The sequence below is a fragment of the Leptinotarsa decemlineata genome, unplaced genomic scaffold, assembly GCF_025532065.1.
Source record: "Leptinotarsa decemlineata unplaced genomic scaffold, Ldec_3_MD MMD2_tig00026314_RagTag_RagTag, whole genome shotgun sequence".
Classification (NCBI taxonomy): domain Eukaryota; kingdom Metazoa; phylum Arthropoda; class Insecta; order Coleoptera; family Chrysomelidae; genus Leptinotarsa; species Leptinotarsa decemlineata.
The window spans coordinates 8,757,491-8,782,103 of record NW_027412684.1 but is presented as its reverse complement, the minus strand read 5'-3'; the positions used below and the strand labels follow the sequence as shown (position 1 = coordinate 8,782,103).

The window sequence follows — 24,613 nt, the reverse complement described above, 5'->3', positions numbered from 1 at the left end:
TAATTCATATCACATTCATATTTTCATTACATTTCAAAACAATTTATATGTACCTGATTACTATTTCAATTAGTTTGAAAAATACATTTCATACTTCATATGTTTGTTATACATATGAGTTATCATCGATGTTTTCACCAGAATTCATAGTTATTGATTTTTGTGTACAAAGTAAATATGTTTCTTTAGTTATTTTATATTTTCTGTTAATCGATAGAGTATAAAGTAGGTACACATTTATTTTATTTATGTATTAAAAAAAATGTTTTATTCAAATTTTGGTGTATTTTGTGCAATTCCCATTCACACCATGGCAACACTAGTTTCATTCTTGTCAATCAGATAGCTTTTGTAGCTTTCGGTGGTTGGGTAGGTTAAGATATTTTTTATCTAAAATGCTAATGTTGAAAAATATCAAACACTGGGGCTTAAAATGAATAAATAATAATAAATTTCAGAATAATCAATTATTGCCATTCCCAAATTCGTTAATTTAAATGGAATTTCAAGGCAATGTTCAATTGAGAGAAATGAAAAATAAAAATTTAATAATTTTTCGAGATCATATCTTTATTTCTATCGATATCAATGCAAGTAAATAAAACAATACTGATAAAGCCATTCTCTTTCAACAACAAACAGTTATTTGAGAGCGTCTTATTTTTCTAGGTCATTCAACCAAGATAAAAAAATCAGATCATAAGGTTTTTCAATGTACTTTACAGTGGATCAGTGTTCATTGTGATCAGCGACTTTATTTTTCAGGTGTCATCGCTTAAAAAGGATATTAGTGTCACTGAAAAAGTTTGTAATTCATTAGAAATGCGTCTAGTTATTTTAGAAACTTCTGATGCAGTATCTGAATGGGCTGCAAAATATGTAATGAAAAGAATTAATGACTTCAAACCAGGACCGGATAAGTACTTTGTTTTAGGTTTACCCACAGGTATGTTTATAATACAAAAGAAATCTACAGAGTATGTTTATCTCAACATATTTGATCAGCTGAAAAACAGTATTGAGAATAAAGCTGTCTTCCTTTAAAGTTATGATTAATTTATAGAAACAGTATATGGTCTGTGAACAGTATCAATCATCTTTTTATTGAGATTGAAGCTGTTGATATAAACCAATTTAATGTCTAGAATACTCTTTTTTGGTTTTCTGCTTCTTCATATAGGCAATTGTCAATATAGTTGGAATGATCCTGTACTTAAAAAGAAATATTTATGGCCAAACAATAGCGGAAAACTATTGCATTTCACTTAGAATACAGTCTTCTTTATAAGAGACTTGAATAGATCTTTCAATAAGCAAAACTGTTATATATTTGATAAAACAATGTAACTGAATGTAGTTTTATGTTTTCTTAAAAATGTGTCTCTGTAGGCATATTGTCATTTTAAATTCATTAAATGAAATCAGAGTACAATAATATTGCCAAAAAAATGACACACACACATGAAAATGTTTTTAAAACTATAAATATGCTATGAAAATTACAATTTTAACAACAACAAGCAATTCATTTTTTTGCACAAAGTTTCATCTTGAAATATTTCAGATATCAAAAATTTTACATCCGTTTTGAAAGTCTTGGACAAAAAACATCATTTTGACAATCACCTTTATGTATTTCATGCAGTCCAGTTTAAACTAATGATAGGGCAATTCTACAATTATTCTTTTTCATTTATTAAGTTCTGCAGCATTTGCATGGGTACTTGTGACAGAAGGAAATAGTTATTTCAGTTTTCCTTCCTTTTTGTATTGGAAAGAAGCATCTGCCGAAATTCTGCAAAATTGAGTGGCAAAATTGGTGTTTTGAAAAATTAACTTTTGTTGTAACTTTGTGTAGTGTACTAAGTGAAAGATATTATTTAAGGGGGCACTCCATATGGCATGTACCAGAAACTCATAGAATATCACAAAGCTGGCAAAGTTTCATTTAAGTATGTGAAAACTTTCAATATGGACGAATATGTTAATTTGCCAAGGGACCATCCCGAGAGCTACCATTACTATATGTGGAATAACTTTTTCAAACACATTGACATTGATCCCAAAAACGCCCATATACTGGATGGAAATGCAGCTGACCTTGTAGAAGAATGCAATAATTTTGAACAAAAAATTTTAGATGCTGGAGGAGTGGAATTGTTTATAGGAGGTATTGTATCTTGGTGTATTTAGTGTTGGTCTGAATAAATGATAATATATGATCCTATACATACGATATTTTAAACAGATTTTAATGATTATGCTATTACATAAAATTCATTATGTTTAAGTTTTTTACTATTAAATATATAATGTATGTATATCGTGCCTGTAAAACATTGATGTGAATTTGTATTCTGTAATGTTTTTTGTTATAACACATGTTCTTATTCAACCTAATGTCATCTTTGGATGATCTGACTGAATAAATATTTTTGACAGCCTTCCGCATTTGTCTGGACTTGTGCCTTGATGCAGCAACCCAGTATGATCTTGAGATTCGAGATAGAGTTAAAAAACCAAGGACTCTGATAATCAGAACAACCATCTTGACAAGAGTGATCTGGATAGAGTCTGCAGAGTACGAATAGAAAAGCTTGATATTGTTTTTCCTCCTCTTTTCAGATGAACGTCTCATCAATAGCTGAAAACTCTGTGACGAAATTATTACTATTTTCATTAAAAATATTACTAGGTATACAAGTTTTCCTATTCAGCTTCTCTAAATGCCTGGAATGTCTTATATTTCACGTGCTCATTCAGTATAATTCTGATAGTTTCACTTTAAAAATCTTAACCACCTTGTTCAATATAAAATCCAAAGTTTGAACAATAGAACATTTTCAATGCGATTTATCTGATTTCTTCAATAGGTATTGGACCTGATGGCCATATAGCATTCAACGAACCAGGTTCATCTTTAGTATCTAGAACAAGAGTCAAAACTTTAGCCCAAGATACTTTAGAAGCTAATGCTAGATTTTTTGGAAATGACATAAAACAAGTTCCTAAGCAAGCCCTCACAGTAGGTGTTGGAACAGTAATGGATTCTAAAGAGGTTGGTAAAAGTATTTTTCATTCATACAATGTATATGTCATATTCATTCCATTTTTATTAAGACAAAGAATTTGTCAGAGGATCATCAACATTCAGATTCAAAGGATAAAATCAACATTGTTATCTGATAATATATTGTTTTTGAAGACAGTACTATTTGTCATAATATGGATATAACAAGCTATCAGTTATTGGGAAATATTATAGCAAAGATCAAAGAAATTCCATTTATACTATCTTCTTTATGATATCAAGTAAGTAAATTATTTTCCTAGATTATTGCCACATATTCAAATAAAAAAAACTTTATGAACTCTCAAATAAAATGTTAGCATTTTGACAATGTTCTCGACATAAATGTGTATAACAGAATTCTTGATACAGTATTGAAGTTCAGAAATGAAGAAATATCAGACAGATCTTTTTTCTATTGTGTTTCAACAGTGACTTGAAAAAATTAGGTTAATGTTCATTTTTCTCAAAAAAAAAAAAAAATCATCAACTTCTATTTTGCCTCCTTTAAAGTAGCTCCCCCTCGGATATAATACACTTGAGCCACAGAACTGCTACAATCCTCGTAGCAGTTCTGATAAGCACTTTTTGGTATGTCCTTGAGCTCTTTCAGTGATTCAGTCTTAATCTCATCAATCGTTGTAAAAAAATGCTGTCCTTTCATGTGTCTCTTCAAAGTTACTTCATAATATTAAAATTTTATATGATTCTGATAATTTGTGAATTTTTACTAAGAAATGAAATATTTTGAATTGAAATTCAAAACATTTCCCTCTCCTACACATTAGTATTGTTGGAAAACAATTACTTCTATGGCTGATACTACGTGGGACACTGAATTTTTTATTTTCTTTTCGTGTATGTATTCCTTCTTGACAATGTCAACAGACTTATCTAGTTTCTGTTAGTTTTGGATACTTCTTCCTGCTTGGGGTTCATCACATGGAAATGTTTCTACTTCCCTAAAGTTGAAATCCTGGTGAAGCATCAATGAACTCATCAATTGCTAGACAATATTGATGTCTTGGTTAAGTCTGCCCTGCACTAACGAGGAATATTTTATCTTTTACTTCCCTACATTTTAGCTTAGTAACGTGAAAGTTAAAATATGGGTCCTTAATAAGGAACCCCATTTATAATCATTATATATCAAATATTGAAAGACTCCAAAGAAGTTTTTGAAATACTTAAGTTTTTAAAAATTACTGGCATGTATCCTCAAAGACATTGCAATTATATTGAACTATCGCGAACATTTGATCTTGTATCTCTTGAAAAAATAAGAAAATAGGCAACTTTTCTTTTTTTACATAAGTTGTTGAATGGTGGAATTGATTCTCCGGAATTACTTTCTGTAATACATTTTCTTGTACCTAGATCAACATTTAGAAATAATACCATTTTTTGTGCAAGAGTTCAAACCAATGTATTGTTAAAATCACCAGTGAATTTGATGTACAGTATCTGAATCTGAATAGAATAGTGCTATAATTTGTATAATTGAATTGGTTAATTTTTGCTCTATAATCGGATTTTAATTTTCTTCAATGTATATTTCGCCGCAAAAAAAGCATAATATATCCTTGAATTCTTTAATTTTTTTTGGCTGTTAAGCAATTTTAGCGGTTTTTTTGTTTGTTTTGTAAGTCTTAGTAATAGCTTTAACAGTTTTCTTAGGAACATTTTTTTATTCATCATAATGGAAAACTGTTGAGCAATGAACGCTATTATTGTTATTATTATTATTATTAATGGTATCAGCATAGTTGTGCTGTGTGTGATAGAACAGTGTTGAATGCTTAGGTATGAAACTGCGATTTTAGTGAAGGTTTAAATTTTACATACTTATTTATACTTTCAATAAAACAAAGTTATAAACATAACTAAACATATAAATTCAATTTTAGGTAAGGTGGAATTACCTAAATTGGAAACCAACCCCTAAGAAATAGCTAATAATGTATTAAACTTCTTCCTTGTGAAAAAAGTACATAGTGCATTCATATATTCAAAAACTGTTCAAAAAATCATTCAGTTGATGGTTATTTTTACATGATTGCATAAGAAATCAAATAAGTCCGATGAATATTTTGAGGAGAGTTGCATATTTACCAAAAAATAAATACTTCCAATTGAAATTCGAAACTTTCACCTGTTAGAGTGATAGGCAGAGTTAACAATATAATTAATATGATTATTAAAAGTATATAATATGTATGTAATGATGTAATATGGTAACTTGAAAAAATGTATTGCTTTGTAATTAATTGACAGGTTTAAAAATAAATTAAACTGACTGTTTATATTTTGCCTATACTTCATGTTTATGACACATTACATTCATTAGTCATAAGAAAAGAAAATGATATTTTCCTGGTAATTTGTCAAAGGTAATTTTAATATTGATGTATCTGTTCTGTCTGTTTTTCCGTTAACCAGCCATCGCACCCCTACGAACGACAACCCTCAGAAGCCGAAACTTGTGCGAGCTAAGGATTAATGAGGTCTTACCTCTTAACGTGTTATTCCTAACACACGTTAAAGACCTAAGACCTGTTTCATTTTTGAAATACCGAACATATACAAAAATCCCTCAATTCTAATTTGAAATTTGAAAATTTTCAGGTGATGATCCTCATAACTGGAACCCACAAATCTTTTGCTTTATATAAAGCAGTTGAAGAGGGTGTGAATCATATGTGGACAGTTTCAGCTTTCCAGCAACATCCCCATACTCTGATGGTTTGCGATGAAGATGCCACTTTGGAGTTGAGAGTCAAGACTGTAAAATATTTCAAGGTGTGTGAATCATATTATCCTTTCATAGAACTTCTGGACACGCAGACTAGAGTCGGTAAATGACTACTTTCACTTTGCTACTTCTGATTATAATGCAATTGAGTTATTCCTTTAATAAAAAAAATGTATATTTCAGTTAATACATCTGTTGTTGGGACAAAAAACAAGTTTAAAAAAAAAAAAGAAATCGCTGAAATCGATGTTTGAAAGAGTTTCTCAAGAGAAAAAAAAATGTTTTCAATTTGAATCATGGTATTCCATGGCTTGAGAAGTATCTTGATTGGTTCAGAATTTCCTTGAAAGGATTTTGAAGTTTAAAATGCAAGATAGTGAAAAATTAGTTTCAGTTTATGCTCCAAATACACATTTTCAAAGCTTTGGATCAATCTGAATATTGAAGAAACAAAGTAGAAATTACTACAATTGCACCGTATCTTCTCGGGAACTGTTTTGATCAAATATTCACACTGTGGTTGATAATAAAAATAATTATGTTAACAGCCTCAAAAACTGTTGATATATTGTTCAGTGAAGCAGCATATCATTTTTTATTATAATTTCTTCTAAGTTGCCTTAAAATATTTGCTTCATGAGTAATTGAAGTTTGACTTTTATCAATCTTTTTCAAATTATTTCCACACAAAGAGTTTGAAATAAGCTGAAACTATTTCGAGTTTTCTTATTATTCTACATATGGTTTTGCTTGGTTTTACTTTCTTTACTTCTGTATTGTTGGTGTTGGAGAAATAGCTTGAAAAACTTCTGAAACTAAAAATTATGATAATTGAACAATTTTCTCACCAAGTTCTTTACTCAACGTTTCACTACATTGTAGTTTCTTCAGTTGAACTGGTACATTAAACTATTCTACAATTCATTTTAAAAAGTAGTAGTTACATAACCTAGCTTTTAATGATCAATTCTTGGAAAACAGATTTGCTGGAATGCCTGGAAATCAACAATCGAAAACAATCTAATTCCCTATTAAATGAAGAAGTAATTCACTCACCCTTATTTAATTTGTTTTCTATGAAATTCCGCGAGTATTGATCGTTATTAACCTTTTTTTTTTGCTCACCCAGAATTAATGCTATATTGTAATTACGTTTTCGTAATATCTTTGTGTTTTCTTGTATTTGTTCATTAATATCCAATTACATTCTGTAACTACTGTTGTGAAAAATACATTGCAGAATAGTTTAATGTACCAGTTCAATTGAAGAAACTACTGTGTAGGGAAATGCGTCCTGACTCTGAAGTTCAAAGAATGAATAATATTTGATTATTGTTCATCGATAGTGCTATTAATTTTCATCAAATAATGGGTCAGTATATTCATAATACATACATTTGGTGTGGTTTGCTTGGTAATATTTCCTTAGATCCTAAAGTGATGGGCAACTATTGAAGGAGTTTAAAAATTTATTTGGGAAAAAAAGTTTTTGGCTTTCTACTACCCCATCTTGATAAAAAAAAACATGTGGGAATCTTTCAAAGAAATGAAGGAAGAAATCAATTTCAACAGAAGTAACTCTATTCATAGATATGTAGATCATGCAAAGAAGTAACTTTCAGACACAAACTGGAAGAAAAATCCCTTGTGAAACAGCTACTTTCATATGAACATTGAATAACATGAAAGAAAAATTGTTTCCCAACAAGTGCTTTTATATGAACACTGAATTACACAAAAAATACTTTTCTCCACTCAGTATGTGTTCCAAACATTCGTTATGGAATTGAATCGGATATTATTCACAGGATTCCTACACAATATACTAAATGAAAGGTTAAAATTTCACTTACATGGAACACTGTCATCCTCTCTGGTAGACGATGTTTCACTGTAAGACACTTGCCTTAGAGCTCTTCAGTACCAATATGGATAACATTATAAGAAAAAACATACATTTGTTTCATAAATTACAACACATTTGCCCTTTATGAAGTATATTTAGCCTTTTCAATTCAGTCAAATGCTTTACTCCAGAGTTCAACTTCTAAATCTGGAATATTTAGTCGATTCAATTCAATAAATTTCTTGTCTAACTTTGTAGCGATATCTAGAAAAATAAAATGGTGGAACTTACATTTTCATGGTTTATATAGCAGAAAAAGATGGTATTTTTAATTGATTTCGAAATCGAGTTTGATACTTTTTATTCACCTGTTTATTTTATCTGTGATTGGATTCCAGGTACTTTCCCTGTATGAGGTTACTAGAATTGTTAAAAGTCAAAGAGAATTCACAAAAACCTTTCTAAAATATAATTTATGAAAAATATAAAGTCTAAAATCTATTTGAAATCTCCCCTGTAGAGATAAAGTTCTGCGAATCTGCTATTAACCATTCGTCTTCTAGCCTCATAAGCTTAACATGAAACTGTAATTGTATTCACTTATTATCAATCACTTGTAATGGTTTGTTAATGTGATGATGAAAATTTTCAGTGAGTCAACAAAAAACATCACAAATTGTGCCAAATTTTTCAATCTCAGCTGCAGCCAGTTTTTTTCTAAATTTATATTCTACTCTTGAAGAGTAAACTGAAGTACCATTCGTATTTAACCTATGAGTTGAATACAAATGTTAAAGAGAGTTAAAGCGATAATAGAATCACAGTTATCATCGCAATCAATTCTGCTTTTGGGTAAATGTTCTTGGTGGACAAAATTATTTGTCTGTTTAGAATTGCGCATAACTTATCTTTGGTCTGATTCCTTCTGTTATTCTTTGATTAGCTTTCTGTGGATCTTCATTGAGTGCAGATGGATTTGTCTTTCTTTCCATTCTTAGAGATTTGCCTATTTTCGATGTTGGGTATATAGTATCAAAAATACAAACCAAAACAAAATTGATGAAAATTCATTTTCAGAACGTTGAATAATATTCATTTTGCTATAAGGCAAAACAAGTACAAGGCACTTATAAGCCAAATCTGTTACATTAACTACAAAATTTGGTTAGATAAAACATGAGAAACATTATATAAATTCTGAATAATAGTTAGGTTTCAATTGTCCATTTCTTAACAATTGAAACCTATTATTCAGAATATATATAATAGATGAAGGAAATTGTTATCAACTAGGTGTCACATATGAAATTAATTAAGTTCATCATCATGAATCATTTATTTTTGAATCTGCAATGAATTTGTTACACCCATCTTCTTTCAAAGACCCCAAGACACCACATAAATCCCTTAATAATTGGGAAATAAATTTTAAATGGCAATCTTCCTTTGAATTATTGTTTATCAATAGAAATACAAAACTTGACTGGGACTTCTCTGTGGGTAAGGTGGGTTAAATATTTTTCTATTGTGTGTGCTGATTAGGTTATCACATTTTTAAATGGCAACCCATATTCATATAGGTCAGTCATTTGTCAAAAAATTACTAGAAGTGCACCTTCATCGCCTTTCCTTGTCTCGAAAATACTGGATCTTTCCATGAACCTGTCTTTCCTCTAGCTAGAGTGTTTGCAAAAGAATTTCCATTATTTCTGGAAAAAAGAGGACAGAAGCGGGTTATTTATAGAAAAGTTCACATTTTTGTGATAACATCTCATTATTTTTGAATAATTTCACATAGTAGATATCATCATATGCACAATCAACTTTAATAACTTCAATAGTGTTAGTAAGAGTTACTGAGAAATGCAATTCCTTCTGTATTCAAATATCCATTGTTGCTTTCATTGCATGGGTACGTCGGTAATATATTTATGAGTTTCACTCAATTTTTGAAGAAGGTAATAATTGGTTTTTAAAACAGGCTCTAAGTGACGTTCACCAGAAGCTCATAAAGGAGAATGAACCTATTGATAAATACAGGACCATTCATTGAAACATTCATTTACTCCTTTTTTTATTGGTAAGTGTATATTGGCACAATATCTAATTATTGTTGTAGAAAAATGTGTGTTCTTTAATTTGGCATATGAAAATGGTGGATTGAGAAACATTTTGAGTTTAACACGATTTTTTTCAACTTTTGTATATTGTGATGAATTGAAAAACCAGATTTGAAATTACCAATGTTTAATAGTTATGTAAGCAATGTAATGTAACAAATCAACATCTATGTTTTTGTTTCAGAATTTATTCGCTTTACACAATTTGCTGGTTGAGGACGCTTGATATATCGCTGGGCGAATTATAAATTTTGCCACATATCAGAAATTAGTTGAAATATGAATCATTATTTACAAGATTTGATACTGATAACTATATTTTTTACAACATATGATTAAGTTGGCTAGAAGTGTTTTTTATTGCAGATTACCTAATCCTGTAATCCTCAGTCATTAAGTTATTGTAGTCAATCATCATTTAATATAATTTCAGAACCTTCCAGAACTGATGGTTCTCAAAATTAAACTTTTTAGAAATGATACTTAGGAAATTCAAAGTATCATTCACATCAAAAATAACATTTCGAATCATAATTTATACAGTATGCGAAAACATTGCATTTTATCCAGTTCTGAGCTATGTTTGAATTTGCAAGTACCTTTACTCCTCATAACTTATTTTCAGATCGATTGCAAAATTTAAACCAAACAGGCAAAGAGCTAGTGAAAAAGTGGAACAATTCAAAGCGTTTCACAATATTCTACACTACTACAAAACACCCATTTAATTTTCCATGAAATTTATTTTACTGTTGAGCAGTTTACATATCTATTATTTATCGTTACCAACTGGCCAGATAGCCTTAATTGCTGAGGCCATTGAATCGAAAAGAAGAAGATCTATTCAGTGTATGAAATGTCAAACGCTGACAAATTCACTCGTGACCGGCAACTATGGATGCGCAGTAGTACTAAAAAAAAAAGACAATAAAAGTTTCGACAAGAGTAACACTTCTGGTTTGAGCTGTACTATGGTCGTTCCTTGTGCAGTTTTGCTGTGGAGTATTTATTGCGCTATTTTCCAGACGCGTTCGCGGCTGGAACGTTTCAATAAAGGAGCGAAATTTCCCATCTCTAATAACAAACAATAATAATGACCTTGAATAGAATTGATTGTGGCTCTGCTATCTATAGTAATTCGCCTGTCTTTGGTCACCCTTCCTGTGGTAGTCAGGATGTCTTACCGAAGTGATTCCTTAAATATATCACTTTATCAAATGCATCTGCACAATGTTAATCATATCATGGCGGACATATAAAACATAAAATTGATATGCACATACTCTGGGCAGCAGACATTTACAAAATACAATAAAAGAGAAAACGTGTGTTAAATAGAATATCCGCTCCCCGATCGATGAGAATGGCCGCGGTACGTCCGCTTCCCTTCGACGACAGAAGTGGAAGTCCGTGAAACATTCTTTTGTTCGCAACTATCAATTTCAATTTGAAAAGAAGTATGTCTATATCTATCTACCTTAAGCCAACACGAAAAAATACTTTTCGCAAAGATATTAATTTGAATTCTACGGTGTGAAGGGCAGTTACAATGTGGGTGAAATGCTCAAGGACTTTTTTGTATTCCTATAAAAAACCAATATATATAGTGAACTGTTTTGTAATATCTCGAAAGGATTGAATAGCGTTTTTGATGAAAGGTCGCAGGATAGCACCTCCCCCCGACTTCTTTCGAATAATATCGTTATATTTCAACCACTTTATACAAAACATTGTGCATATAAACCTTTCTCTTGAATCACTCCTTCCGTTGGTAAAAATCCGTTAGTTTTTTAATTCATTTGGTTCAGACTTTATATTGTGGTATTAAAATTAAAAATTCCGGCAACGGTTATTTACCACTTCCAGGAAACAATCTGGCGATAATCATCTTTAAATGTCAAATTACATGTGGGGAAAAAATGTCACAATTTGGTCATCTTTCCTTCACATGACGTCAACAACTACTTGTATTTGTGAAATGTTTATAACCTCTTCTACTTGGGAAAATTGAGTGATTATCAAAATCTGAAAATTAAAGGAGTGCCGTATTTTAGTGATTGTCAAGAAACTTTATTGTAACACTTTATATAAAACCTTGTCATTAAACCATGTATATGGTAAGTGTTCACACATTAAAATGAACCATCATAAAAATGTTCAGTATTTCAGAACCAGCCCTATAGTGGATACCCAGGTGGTCAACCTCCCGCAATCAGCCCTGACGTACAGGGCTGGTTTCAAGCCGTGGATAAAGATCGTTCCGGACAAATAAGTTGGGAAGAACTTCAAGCAGCATTAATTAATGGACAAGGTGAACATTTTTCACCAACAGCTTGTAAATTGATGATTTCGATGTTTGATACAGACAGAACCGGTACTATAGGCATTAACGAGTTCCAATTATTGTATAATTACATCAATCAGTGGTTGGGTGTATTCAAAAACTATGACAGAGACCAGTCGGGGAGCATAGAGGAACCCGAACTGGCGCAGGCCTTTCAGCAAATGGGATTTCGATTTTCTGAAGACTTTGTCAAGTTTCTGATAGCGAAAAGTGATTTGAAGAATCACCAAAAAATGTCAGTCGATCAGTTTATAGTGGCTTGCATTCAGATACAGCGGTTTACAGAGGCATTTAGGGAGAAAGATAAGGAACTGAAAGGTGAAATTACGGTAACCTTCGAAGAATTTCTTGGCATTGCTCTAAATTGTTCTACCTGAGTGTTTTTATTTTGAATTGTGACAGTCCTAATATTCCATTTCATATGTGATGATTAGAATATTCTTTCAAAGTGATCAATAGTTAATGTTGCTAATAGCAAGTAATTACAAGTCAGATATGTTCTGTGCTTCAGCAAGGTATGATTTGATCGTAATTTTTTAAATGATATTCTTTTATTGAAAATAATCAAATGAAAGCATACTGGAATCTAACAGCAAACTATTGAAATTATAGCTACCTAAAAGGAATACCCTGATTTTAAATTTTTATATTTAGTTGTGAAGTAATATTTCTATGCTATAAGTAAAATTACACTATTTTGAAGTAACTTAAAAATTATTAAAGGAATAACAATGTATATAAACATTTGTAAAATGTGTTTCAAGAAACCGAATATAATGAATTTCAAAAAATGTTACTGTATTTTTACCCTGTTTGTAGTTGCTTGCTGTGTAAGTTATAATGGGTGTTCTGTTTGGGCAACATACCGTGCACTTCGACCATTTTATGGTCTTCGTTGCTGAATCCGAGGCAGTCGATTTCACGTCGCTCCCCAGAACTCGATTTTTTGTAGATCACAAATTGGGGAATTTTGGGTCGTGATTTGGGCCTGCACCCAAATAAAATTTAAGTGACCTCCATAGACAACGACGTATGTTCCCTGAATGGAGCTCTAGAGCAGTAGGCAACTGACCTGAATTTTCATCAAAAATCATATTTAGCAATGAGGCCCATTTCTGGATGAATAAGTGTAATTGTCGAATTTGGGATGATACCAATCCACATGGGATCCAACAGTGTTCAATGCATCTCGAAAAGTCACTGTTTAGTGTGGGTTTTGGGCTGGCGGTGTCATCGGTCCGTATTCCTTTGAGAACAACGTTGGCCAGGCTATCACAGTCAACAGCGAGCACTATAGGTCAATAATTACCAATGTCTTTTGGCCTGAATTGGATGATCTGGACACAAACGACATGGGGTTTCAACAGGACGCCCCTATTCTGCACAAGCGATTTGAAGGCATGGTCATCTCACATCATCTTCAATAAATGAAGATTGAGACCAAACCCGGAAAAATCACAATTAATCATTTTTCATCACAACCCTTCAGAGACGCTACCAACAATAAACATCAACAACGAGATAGTAAGAAGCAGGCAATTAGTAAAATACTTGAGAGTTAACATTGATCACAATATCAAATTGAACAGCCATACAAAAATGATTAAAAAGAAATGCATCAAAAGAGGAAAACAGTTTCGGGGTCTGACATTTAAAAAAAGAGGAATCAACACTCAAACTGCAACTAAAGTATATGAAAAAGACCTGCCGTCCACCTCTAGAATATGCACATGTGATTTATTCAAGTTGTTGTAATCCTGCATTAAAAAATCTCCAAACAGCTGAAACATCAACACTAAGGAGTATTACTAAAATGCGTCACCCTCAGAACATACTACACAATCCCTCAAACGCCCTGCTTTATAGAACTACAAAAGTGAAACCTATAAAGGAGACTATCAGACCTAGGAAACCGCTTTGCCAAAAATGAAACTAACACGGAGACCCTACAGGCATTATGTAGGGAAAGAGCTGAAGGACAACCATCCAAATTCAAATACCCGGAAAAAACTATTAGGGAAAACATCAAATCACTCTCATAATTTACTTTTTTTGCCAGAAATATAATGAAACTCAAATCTATTATGTAAGCATATGTAAAAGTAACTACAAATATTTAAAAATTGTACACTGGCTGAAGGACTTTGGTCGATGGCCGTTTAATATTCACCAATAAATGTTTTTTTTTATTTTGGTATCAATAGGCCTTTCAAACAAATAAAAAAGTAAGATGATATCCTCTCACACACTTTGTTTCATTTAAATTTGAATATAGGAATTGCTTAATGAATGATCCTATAGGAGAAAATATTACTTCCAACAGTAGTGCAAAAATTCTAGCACTAAAAATCTTATCTGGTTTTAACACAACAAAAGCAAACTAAGAATGAAAAGAAGTGTAGAACATTCTAACATCAGTTCCAAAAAAACTCTGAAAGAAAAAGCTCTCTCGAAACAACTACTTTTATATAAACATTGAATAACACGAAAGACAAAATACTTTCAAAAAAAAGCACTTTTATATGAACATCGAGTTATACAAAAAAAACATTTTTCTATTCAGTTTGTACTCCAAACATTCGTTATGGAATCGAATCAGATATCATTCAGATTGCTACACAATATAGTATATGAAGGAGGTAAAATTTCACTTACATGGAACACTGCTATTCTCAATGGTGGACATACAATGTTTCAGAATACGACACTTGCTTCGGAGTACAAAGTGAATATGAAAAGGTTTCTTTTGTTTAATTCAATGTTATTATAAAAGTAGTTGTTTCCAAAGGGGTTTTTCTTGCAATTACTGAAAGTTACTTCTTTGCATGATTTACACATCTTTGTAGTTTATTTTGAAATTAATTGCCTTCCTTTCTTTAGAAGATTACCACATTTTTTTGTATGAAGATGGAGAAGTAGAAAGCCAAAAATTGTCCCTATAATAACTGACCTTACGAAAGAATATTCACTTGTTGCACTATTTTTGAAATTGGTGCTTTGAACTTGGTGCACCAATTTGATTCAAATACGAGTTCAATAAATCACACCCTCCTAGCAGAAATAGATATGCTCTTGCCAATAACAGACGAAATCAAAGTTGCATCACATTTCATTATCATTTCATCTCAGTATTATTGAAATGCATGAAAGTGATTTGTTGCAAACATCAACATGAAAAAAAAAAGGTAAGGATATTTTTATTTCGGTAAGTTAATTCGCAATACTACTGGTACACTAGTACATGGCAGAATTGCCAACTCCGTGACTACAGCAGTCACCAAATCTGGAGGAGTAACATCGTAAATGAGATTGAGAGCTGGTAATTTGGTCCTGTTATCAACTTTGCTGTCTCCAGTTTCCTCCAAAGGGAGGCTCAACGATTCGTGATCACCTGAAAAGTTAATATTTCATAGTTTGGAGATAATTCAAACTTAATAAAATGAAATACATTTAACATGTCATATATTTGTTGGCTCAGACGTTTATATGCTAATTTTATTTTACTCTCTTCTACATAGAAGTGAAAAAACTATCACTATAAGCGAAAATATTTCATATAAGTATTTCATCATTCAAAGAAACTTGATTTTCAAAAAGTATGGAGTTTTAATGAAATCAACTCACAAATCAACAGGAGTTAAACAGAATATATGTTACATAGTTTCATTAATGTTTATTATAAACGTGAGCTTAGCCTCATAAATAAATAAATACATAGACAAAATATATAATGGATCAAGATATTATAAAGGTAGCTCAAGCTCAATTCTTTTCAATAAAATCATTTGATTTGCTTACCCAATTCATTGATCACAATAGAATCTGTCTGAACCCTTTCACTGAACTTGTACGTTTCACAGCAAACTAGAACTGACTTATTATAAGCCCTCGCAACCATAGCAACTTGTGCAGTTCCCATTCGTGACATTACATATCCATTGGTTAGTAGGGCGTGAGCTCCAAGAATAACTTTTGTGACTTTGTTCATTATGTAGCTGATGGAATTGATGAGGACATAGGTACATTTAATGCCTGAAATGACCAATCTCCGGAGCATTTCTCTTCCTTCAAGAAGAGGCCTTCCATCTACCACTATGACTTCGAATTTTTTTCCATTTTTGTGGGCTTCTAGTAAGATTTTTCTGACCAGTGAGGAACTGAAAAAAAAAGAGGGAAATGTAATTAACAATTAATGTAAAAGTAATCGGAAACTTATGGTTCAGTAAATAAAATATCCGTACCTGTTTTCATTGCATTCAAAATTATAAAAAATGAAAGACAGGAATATAGGAGTCACATATGATGAAAAATTATACTAAGAAACTATTCCATCTAAATCACTTGTGAAAAGCACAAATCTTCATTGAAGAATACAATTCAACATTCAGAATATAACTCTTTATAGGCAGGTTTGTTAAATATGTATCTGGGCGCTCATTTAGTCTGCTTTGCTTGGCAAGTGTTCGATAATACAGATCTGTTGTCTCAGTGACTTCTGCTTTGTATTCAATATTCAAGAGAGTGAGGAAAAAATGTGATAGGTTAGCTGACTGAGTATCATAGACATAATTTTTATATTTGTATTCGAATTGCTTAGGCAATGAATTGCAGAGTTTCACAGCACAGAAAAGAAATAATCTCTGAAACTGTGCAGTCCGATGTCGTGGCATAATTAATTTGTTTTTATTTCTAATATTTATTAAGTAGATATCTTCACGCTGATTAACGGAAAAACATATTTTAAAGAGAACAGATTTTTAAACGTAAGTAGAATCATTTTTTGTATTGAAAGGAGAGAGAGTGGGTAAGGGTAATCAATTTATGAAAGAAACAACCCAAATGATGAATCATACGGTTTTTCATATCGAGCCAGAGGAAGTTTTTAAAAGCTTAAGAAATGGCAATTTGTCACTCACGTTTGTCATAATATAGTATCTTAAAAGGTTTCTTATTTACATAAAAATGACATAATCAATACTTTTTTCAGTGCTAGTCATTCTTAAATAGTTGTAAAGAAAGGTTTGCATTTTAAAAAGGAAATTGTAAGTTACAGTTATGTTGTAAAAAAAAACTTCACCTATTATACCTGATGATAAATGTCAACTTGTCATTCCAGTTAGAGCCGAGCGTTCGTTAAAAACATTTTGCTCTGTTGACTCTTTGATCGCGTGATATCAAATCCGCATTTGCGGAAACCGAAAACCTCTTATGTGATGGTACAAAAGTAAAAAAGATCTGACCATAGACATTGAAACACATATGGCCAGGATGAAAAGATAAATAGATGAAGTACTCTTCTGATGATCTAAAATTTATTTTCAGGCTTGTTTATACCAGTAGTATAAACACACCTGAGGAAGCTATTGTATAGCGAAACCCATGTTGCGGCTTTGTGAATTGTTTTGTGAGAATCTCACAATAAAGTGTTAATTGAACATCAAACTTATGCTAGTACTTATACAGGAGAGTACTTCATCTATTCATCTTTTCATTTTCATCCTGGCAGCACGACTGTGTTAACCTTTATCTATGTCATTTCTAAAAGTGTGGATTTGGATCCCTGGAAGGCTTGCCATATTTCTGATAACACAGTTGTCAGTTTTAAATTTGTCAAGCTGTTCGAAAATAATTTCATGAAAATGAAAAGATGAATGGATGAGTACTAGTCCGATCATTCACAATTTTATTTCAATTCAAGAGCCCCCGGTAGACGCTGTTGGGCATCGTCAGTACCGATATATACATATATAAATACTTTCAAAATCCAAATTTTAGCATTGAAGTTCATTTTAATTGTTCAAAAGATCTAGTACATTCATTTTGAAAACTGAAAAACTGTAAAAGCTGTCTAGCCTCCAATTGCTTTATAGATCAAGGAAACTAATTAAAATTATTTAAACTACTTTGGCAATCGCCCATCTATGAGTCCAAAAGCTTCCCCATCAACCACTGAACTATATTTTGAAACTTTAATCTGGTTCATAAATTTCAACTCATTTCAAACTACTCAAAGGATTTTTTATTTTGCAATACATCGATGCTTTTCAAATCTGTCCATTGATATTTTGCATTGTTACCATAAAGATGCATAGAAATCCTGGTGTTTAAGCAGATTCACTTTTGTTTTGTCAAAAAATCTACGCAAGAAATGAAATTTACCCAACTTTGTACACATGTTGATAGACGGAGCAAGAATCGAAATCTGTTCCTTCTATTTTATTCAATATTCAATTCATGGACCATAATGTGAAAAAATCTTTCACCTAATATCAATGAGGTGAGGTGGTAGAAAAAATTAGTAATTTTGAATTATTAATTTGAACTTTGCCTTTGACATCAGCCCTAGGATTACCACTAATTTTCCAAATGTAAACAACTTCGACCATTCACCTCTGTGAATGAAATGCTGAAATTTATTGGATCCCTTTATTATTTCTTCATAAAAAGTGCCACCTGTCAATTTTTGAAAATATTTTTCATTGGGAGGGGTCCAAATGATCATACCGGTGATATTTTATGCACCTTAGTTACCATAATAATAGTAAGTGCCAAATTAAAAACATTAGGAGCAACTATTTTCAAAATGTTGGCTTCAACATGCAACAGCTAAAAAATTAATTAAAACAAATGTTCAAATTTCAAAAAATATAGAGATTCTGGGATCCATCAAATAGGTATTACTAAAGGAAACTTTTGTGGTATGTAACATAAATTAACTAAAAATTTTGTTATCAAGAATTATTTTTAAAGAATACAGTGCAAGTGTAAATGACTTGTGGATTTCAGGTTGACCAATACTTCTTGGGAATTACAAGCCAAATGAGTTTAAAATATTTCAATAAAATTATTAGTTTCCAAAAAATGACTTGGGAAGAATTTCAATAATTCACTTTGAAAATTTACCAACCATCCATATGTCAAAATCACATCTCCATTTATAATTTTTTCACCAACTCTCATACTGATAGCGTCTCCTGCTTTTTCAATATCATCATTTATATATGTATCAATTACATTGAGTAATATCGCTCGTTTATCATTGTCCCTCAAATTTGTATCAATTTGAGTCAAGGTCAGTTTAAAATGCCTGAGAGCATTTGTCATAGATACTGCAAGACTTCTGCAACTTTGTAGATAGTTTGTACACGATTGCAAAACAGTTTCTAGATATCTACAAAACTCTAGTTTGGCAGGAACTTCTAAATCATTAACGAGATGTTTCATAGTAGCTAACATAGCTAAACATCTAGCATTTGACCCAAGAATTTTTTTCTTGGAATATTGCACACCTAACATAATAAAAGCTGGATGAATTCCGCTGGGCAGTATGTTGTTGTGTTTGGAGCTATTTTCATCATACAAATGTTGAACAAGCTGAATTCTATGACTATGCGTTACTTTTTCACTTGGGGACTTCCTGATTACTTTTTTGGGTTTCTTTACAACAGACTCTTGTGAATTTTCGGCAGTAATTTGCTTTACAGTTTTAGTTTCATCAGTTTTTGATGCAGCTTTTAAGAGGCGCTGTGCTTCTTGTTGTTCTCTTCGCTTGGCTTTCAACTCGGCTTTGCTCAGCGTTTCTTTATTTACTTTCACACCGCCTTTTAATTTTTCTTCTGCAAGTCTTTTTTCCCACTCTAGTTTCCTGAGTTCCTTTTCTGAAAGTTGTTGTGTAAGGGAAGATTGGTCTTTATTATCCTCTTCTTTTGAAGATATTGGTTTGTTCTGCTTGAGGTTATTTTTTATTTTCATTACTGAGCATTCCTTAACTGAATTTGAAAGCAATTCTTTTTTATTGATGGATTTAATATCTTGTGACTGTTTATTCTGGACTTTCAAAGTTCTACTTTCTTTTTTCGTTAAACCGTCTTGACCGCCTTCCACTGAAACAATATATCAAATTACATTAGGTACAATGTTTTAGTAACTTTTTATGCTTACTTTTGGCGCTATTAACTTTTTCCATTATTTTTGAACTCTTATTGTTTTATAATATCATCCAATACATTTCTTGCATCATCCATATAACCATAACCATATAAGTGTTCTCTGTCTGAACCATATGTTTCTATATTCTGTGATCGCTGGTTTTTTGGTTTTGGTTCTGAATTTCAAAGTATCGTAATTCCGTTCCGAATTGACGCTAAATCAATGGGCAGAACATAACAGTCCTGTAACAGCACAGAATACTATTCAGAGATAGCAGTTCGCACAATTGAAAAAGCGAAACAGAAAAATACTTGATTGCGTAGTTGGGGAGTTATCACTTATTTTTACTTAGTTATTTCGTTTTATATTGTAATTATAAATATCACCAATGCATATTAAGTGAAAATGCACATGTATGCACAACACAAATGAAAAGTTTCATTAATGACCATGTGCCAATTAAATTAAAAGTTCAAACCAGTCCCTACTCCAATGTCAGAACTGATAATTACCGTTCCGGTTAAGTTTCGAATCAGTTCTGAAAAAACCAGAACAATTTGGGACGCTGACAGTACCAAAACAAACCTGATGTACGGGAATGGAATAGACATAGACAGAAACATTTGACGTTGACTTTGTTCTTGTAATGCACTGTCCGAGAAATGATGTAGTAATGAATATTACTGGAGTTGGAGTTTTTCCCAACACCAAATCGTTATTTTTAACACATCGACACGTGTTTCGATCACCAAGTGATCATCTTCAAGAGAAAGATTATACTGTTATTATTGAATTTTCAAAGAAGATTCTAACTTCAAACGATGTTCACTTCTGGTAACCATAAATATTAGTGACAAAGGTAAAAGAACAAAACAAAGTCAAAAACATTCAAAATATAGGTACTAGGTTCAAAATTAAATTGTATTTATATTTTTTTGGGACAATCACATAAGAGATTGAGAGTATATTCAAAATATTGGTATTGTTAAGATTCCATGAGGTTGAATAAAATTGTTTTTTTCTTTTCCAAAATATTAAAACCATATAGGAATAATTCATTATCAAGCAGTACTGATGATACATATCACTGGTTAAAGTTGAGTTGAGTCACAGGTTAAAGCCATCATTTGGAATATAATTTCAAGAAGAAATGTCAATATCATGAAGAATTTAGTTGAAATCTTTACAAATAACTCTTGAGTTTATCAAGGCTTTCACAGTGTACAGTGGGATGAAATGTTCAGTATGAGTTCCTACAACTGTCCTATTTTAGAGGACAAAAATACCATTAAATGAACTCAAAAAAAATAGGGCGATGTATAACGGTATATTAACTGCAGCAGACTGGATTAGAAATTGTTTTGACATTTCTTATAGGTTAGTTTTTTACAAATGTAATATAAATACATTTTTCAAGAGCTTCACATCTATAGTTCATACTGGATATGCATGTAGATATACTATGAGAGATCCTGTTTGAAAAAATATGACTTTGTTTCATATTGAAATTGCAAAAGCGGTTCCCCCAGAAGTGCAACTGGATATATTCTACTTTTTTTTGTGGAATGTGATCAAATCATCAATGTATAGATGAAACAATGACAATAAAAACACAATGAAACTTGAAAAACCAACAGCTTATACAATCAACTACAAACCGTGTATTTATAATCGACATCATTACAGAATATTTTTTCCTCAAAACATAATTTTTTCACTCCGATTTTCTCTTTTCGACAGCCTGAAGACTTTGTTATATCTCAGCTGAATCAAGTGAAACAATTTGATGAAGAAATTACTTGCTGACGTGGCTTTTTGAAATACGTTTTTTATTTGTTTCATTATATAAATTTCAGTATTCTATCAGAAGTTTAACTTCATAAACATTTATTTTATTTTATTTATAAGTAAGGTTCATTTATATTCTTGGAAATGTATAATGTACATTTCATTATAAATAAACCATTATAAATTACCAGCTCCTGATAATTCAACATTCAGCCATAACTAATAACATGTATATATATGGCAAATGTGCAAAGTGGATTTTTTAAGATTTCAAGATACACCTTTTTGTGTTTTCACTCCATTTCCACCCGCTCAAGATACACATTTTTGTTTTTTCACTCTATTTCCACTCGCTCAAGATACACATTTTTGTTTTTTCACTCCATTTCCACCCGCTCATAGTTGGCCTAGATAATTTGAACTCTAAGACAATTTTCCACTTAATTATTATTTCAATATATTCAACAAAAGTCATTTTTTGTGGAGGAAAATCAGTTTTTCGTCAACTTGTTTTGGGTATTTCCACAATCTGAAAAATATAAAAATTATAATGGAGAACTTTATACAAGTGTAGAAAGGGCAAATTTTTTAGTTTACACCGATAAGTTACTGCGTAAAATCAAAGTATTTTTCATAAAGAAAAATGTTCTATTTATCAGTAACTTGTCGTATTTAACAATTTTGCCTATCAAAAAAATTGCTAAGACACAATACAATACTTATCTTTACGTTCTGCCTCCGTCTTCAGAAATGGACAAAAAAATTCCAAGATATTTGCAGTTTTTCCTTTTTGATTATTTATTTCTTAACTTCAACAGATGTCAAAGGAGTTTTGAAATATAATAATTTTTATATTTTTCAAATTGTGGAAGGTAACAAATACCCAAAACAGGTTGATGAAAAAATAATTAAATATATTTTGCCTTTTATATGAGTAACTTTACACCAGTATACCTTTGACATTTCATTATCGAGTATATTGAATTACCAAAGAATTTTCCACTTTCAAACATTTCTTATACCAAATTCAAATTCCTGTACTAGTTTGTGATAAAAACTACTACATATCTGATGAATACAAACTGAAAAAAGGTTTGGGTGCTAAGAAAAAGTGACTATTAAAAAGTGATGATAAATTCACACAAGCCCAAATTTCAACTTAGTAATTTTGAAACTGCAACTTCCACACGGCATTCCAATCTGAAATACACTGTAAAATGTTCCATATCAGTACCTACATATATTTCCATTTAAAAACATTGAAATTCGGTAAATTGCTTTATGGAAAATTTATTCACATTTTTAGAAAAAATCAAAATAAATACAATTTAATGTTGGGTATTACAGCATCATCAATGCCGATTTTCAAAATCATTTTCAACTTATCCCTCTTGCCTGAATGAAACTAATCTAACAATATATCATCTTGTTCAGGAGGCTGAAATTCATCGTTATCTGGCCTGTTAGGTCTTATATTAGCGACTCTATCTGCATCTGGAGGTTGAAGTGGATCGTTCCTTGCTCCTGGTGGTATTGCTCTTAAGGGATTTCCAAGGCGTCTTGCAGGCCGTTGACCATAGTTTCTTGAACCCACCAAGGGTAAAGGATGTATCGGTATAAAATTCCATGGAACTACAATTCTACTTCTTCCGGGGCTAGTTACATAATCTTCTACTGGTCGCGTTTGGCAAGAATTGTCTTTATACTTTTTAGAAGTTATGACTTTGTCGATCAGTTGCTTTTCTATCATATCACTGATACTTTCATTATCAGGTATCATTTCATCCAAAGTCCCTGTTTTTTTGACTATAGATCTGGAATTCAACTGAACGAAGGCCATAGAACGTTCATCCACTCTTATTAAATTTATCATTACTACATCATCTAAAACTGTTGCTTTGAAGTTATACAAACGTCCTTGGTTGATATACCTTATGGCATAGTGCTGATTCCAGTGCTTCGGCAGTGCTTGGGTTTCTGTCTCATCGCCTTCAAGAGTTTTAGATTCACCCAATCCCACAATTTTGAATCCATGTGAAATAAGAACAAGATGAGTTAGGCATACCAAAATGTCTTGATCATTTTTAATGTCCTTTTCCACACTGTCATACAATAATTCCCATGAAAGTAGCGCGTTAGCCATTTTATCTTATATTTTTTTATATATACTTCCATCACATCAATTTTAAAATACCGTTTTTGTTCAATAATCATCACCAGTGGTGCTTTTTGTTTCTATTTCCTACTATTTAATCATTCCACCCTGTACTGAGTGACTATATTGCCGGTAAAGTTTAAATTATAATTGACACATTTAAATATTTCAATAGGTAGAATTGAAATCTCTGGCGAATCTGTTAAAATCACATTTCCCAAACCAGAACAAAAATACTGTCTCTCGAAACGCATTTCCCTAACCAAGTAAACATCATCAGGATATGACTAAGACTTAGCTTTTATTCCCATATTACTAAAATCTATCAAAGCACTGAACGCGGTGCACAGGAGCCATATGTCTTAACATTTGTGTAGTTGAGCGATATTTTTCAACGACAGTGAGATATGGGAAACGAATATATATATATATATATATATATATATATATATATATATATATATATATATATATATATATATATAAAATCTAGAAAGGTTAATGCAGTCAAGCTGCTGGAAAATAATTCCATGAAAATCAAAAAATAAATAGATAAGTACTCTTTGATCATTCCCATATTGATTTCAATTTAAGAGCCACCGGTATACA

General features: G+C 31.5%; 4 protein-coding genes across 6 annotated transcripts; 2 read left to right on the top strand and 2 right to left on the bottom strand.

Moving 5' to 3' along the window:
• The first annotated feature begins 287 nt into the window (after positions 1 to 287).
• Positions 288 to 10,138, top strand: Oscillin (glucosamine-6-phosphate isomerase Oscillin). Of its 3 annotated transcripts, none has more exons than XM_023156031.2 (7): positions 289 to 369; positions 766 to 946; positions 1,886 to 2,170; positions 2,874 to 3,058; positions 5,696 to 5,869; positions 9,650 to 9,748; positions 9,973 to 10,138. In XM_023156031.2, exons 2-6 carry the CDS (start codon positions 823 to 825, stop codon positions 9,719 to 9,721), a joined length of 840 nt encoding a protein of 279 aa, XP_023011799.1. In that variant the 5' UTR covers positions 289 to 369; positions 766 to 822; the 3' UTR covers positions 9,722 to 9,748; positions 9,973 to 10,138. The 3 variants fall into 3 exon arrangements, with proteins under 3 accessions (XP_074037697.1, XP_023011799.1, XP_023011800.1); XM_023156032.2 differs by lacking the exon at positions 289 to 369 and adding an exon at positions 566 to 704; XM_074181596.1 differs by lacking the exon at positions 9,650 to 9,748 and having other exon boundaries at positions 288 to 369.
• Positions 10,139 to 11,719: 1,581 nt separating this feature from the next.
• Pef (penta-EF-hand domain containing protein peflin) lies at positions 11,720 to 14,329 on the top strand. Its single transcript, XM_023156034.2, has 2 exons — positions 11,720 to 11,905; positions 11,958 to 14,329. The coding sequence occupies exons 1-2, from the start codon at positions 11,897 to 11,899 to the stop codon at positions 12,507 to 12,509; spliced, it is 561 nt and encodes a 186-aa protein (XP_023011802.2). The 5' UTR covers positions 11,720 to 11,896; the 3' UTR covers positions 12,510 to 14,329.
• A 983-nt stretch (positions 14,330 to 15,312) lies between these two features.
• Positions 15,313 to 20,247, bottom strand: eIF2Bdelta (eukaryotic translation initiation factor 2B subunit delta). The gene is made up of 4 exons (XM_023156035.2): positions 20,074 to 20,247; positions 19,040 to 20,015; positions 15,931 to 16,289; positions 15,313 to 15,523 (listed from the first exon to the last, which is right to left on the bottom strand). The coding sequence occupies exons 1-4, from the start codon at positions 20,096 to 20,098 to the stop codon at positions 15,330 to 15,332; spliced, it is 1,554 nt and encodes a 517-aa protein (XP_023011803.2). The 5' UTR covers positions 20,099 to 20,247; the 3' UTR covers positions 15,313 to 15,329.
• A 2,876-nt stretch (positions 20,248 to 23,123) lies between these two features.
• On the bottom strand, positions 23,124 to 24,098 carry LOC111502061 (proteasome inhibitor PI31 subunit-like). The gene has a single exon (XM_023156025.2). The coding sequence runs from the start codon at positions 23,990 to 23,992 to the stop codon at positions 23,255 to 23,257; it is 738 nt and encodes a 245-aa protein (XP_023011793.1). The 5' UTR covers positions 23,993 to 24,098; the 3' UTR covers positions 23,124 to 23,254.
• Positions 24,099 to 24,613: the final 515 nt, after the last annotated feature.

What these genes read in the sequence shown, in the direction of transcription:
- Oscillin (XM_023156031.2), top strand. Translation starts at nt 823, where the DNA reads ATGCGTCTAGTTATTTTAGAAACTTCTGATGCAGTATCTGAATGGGCT. An exon ending in TGTTTTAGGTTTACCCACAG is followed by an intron (nt 947 to 1,885) that starts GTATGTTTATAA and finishes ATATTATTTAAG; the next exon opens with GGGGCACTCCATATGGCATG. An exon ending in AGACTGTAAAATATTTCAAG is followed by an intron (nt 5,870 to 9,649) that starts GTGTGTGAATCA and finishes TTTTTAAAACAG; the next exon opens with GCTCTAAGTGACGTTCACCA.
- eIF2Bdelta (XM_023156035.2), bottom strand. Translation starts at nt 20,098, where the DNA reads ATGGAAAAAGTTAATAGCGCCAAAA. An exon ending in GTGATTTTGACATATGGATG is followed by an intron (nt 16,290 to 19,039) that starts GTTGGTAAATTT and finishes TTTTTTTTTCAG; the next exon opens with TTCCTCACTGGTCAGAAAAA. An exon ending in TATTGTGATCAATGAATTGG is followed by an intron (nt 15,524 to 15,930) that starts GTAAGCAAATCA and finishes TTAACTTTTCAG; the next exon opens with GTGATCACGAATCGTTGAGC.
- LOC111502061 (XM_023156025.2), bottom strand. Translation starts at nt 23,992, where the DNA reads ATGGCTAACGCGCTACTTTCATGGGAATTATTGTATGACAGTGTGGAA.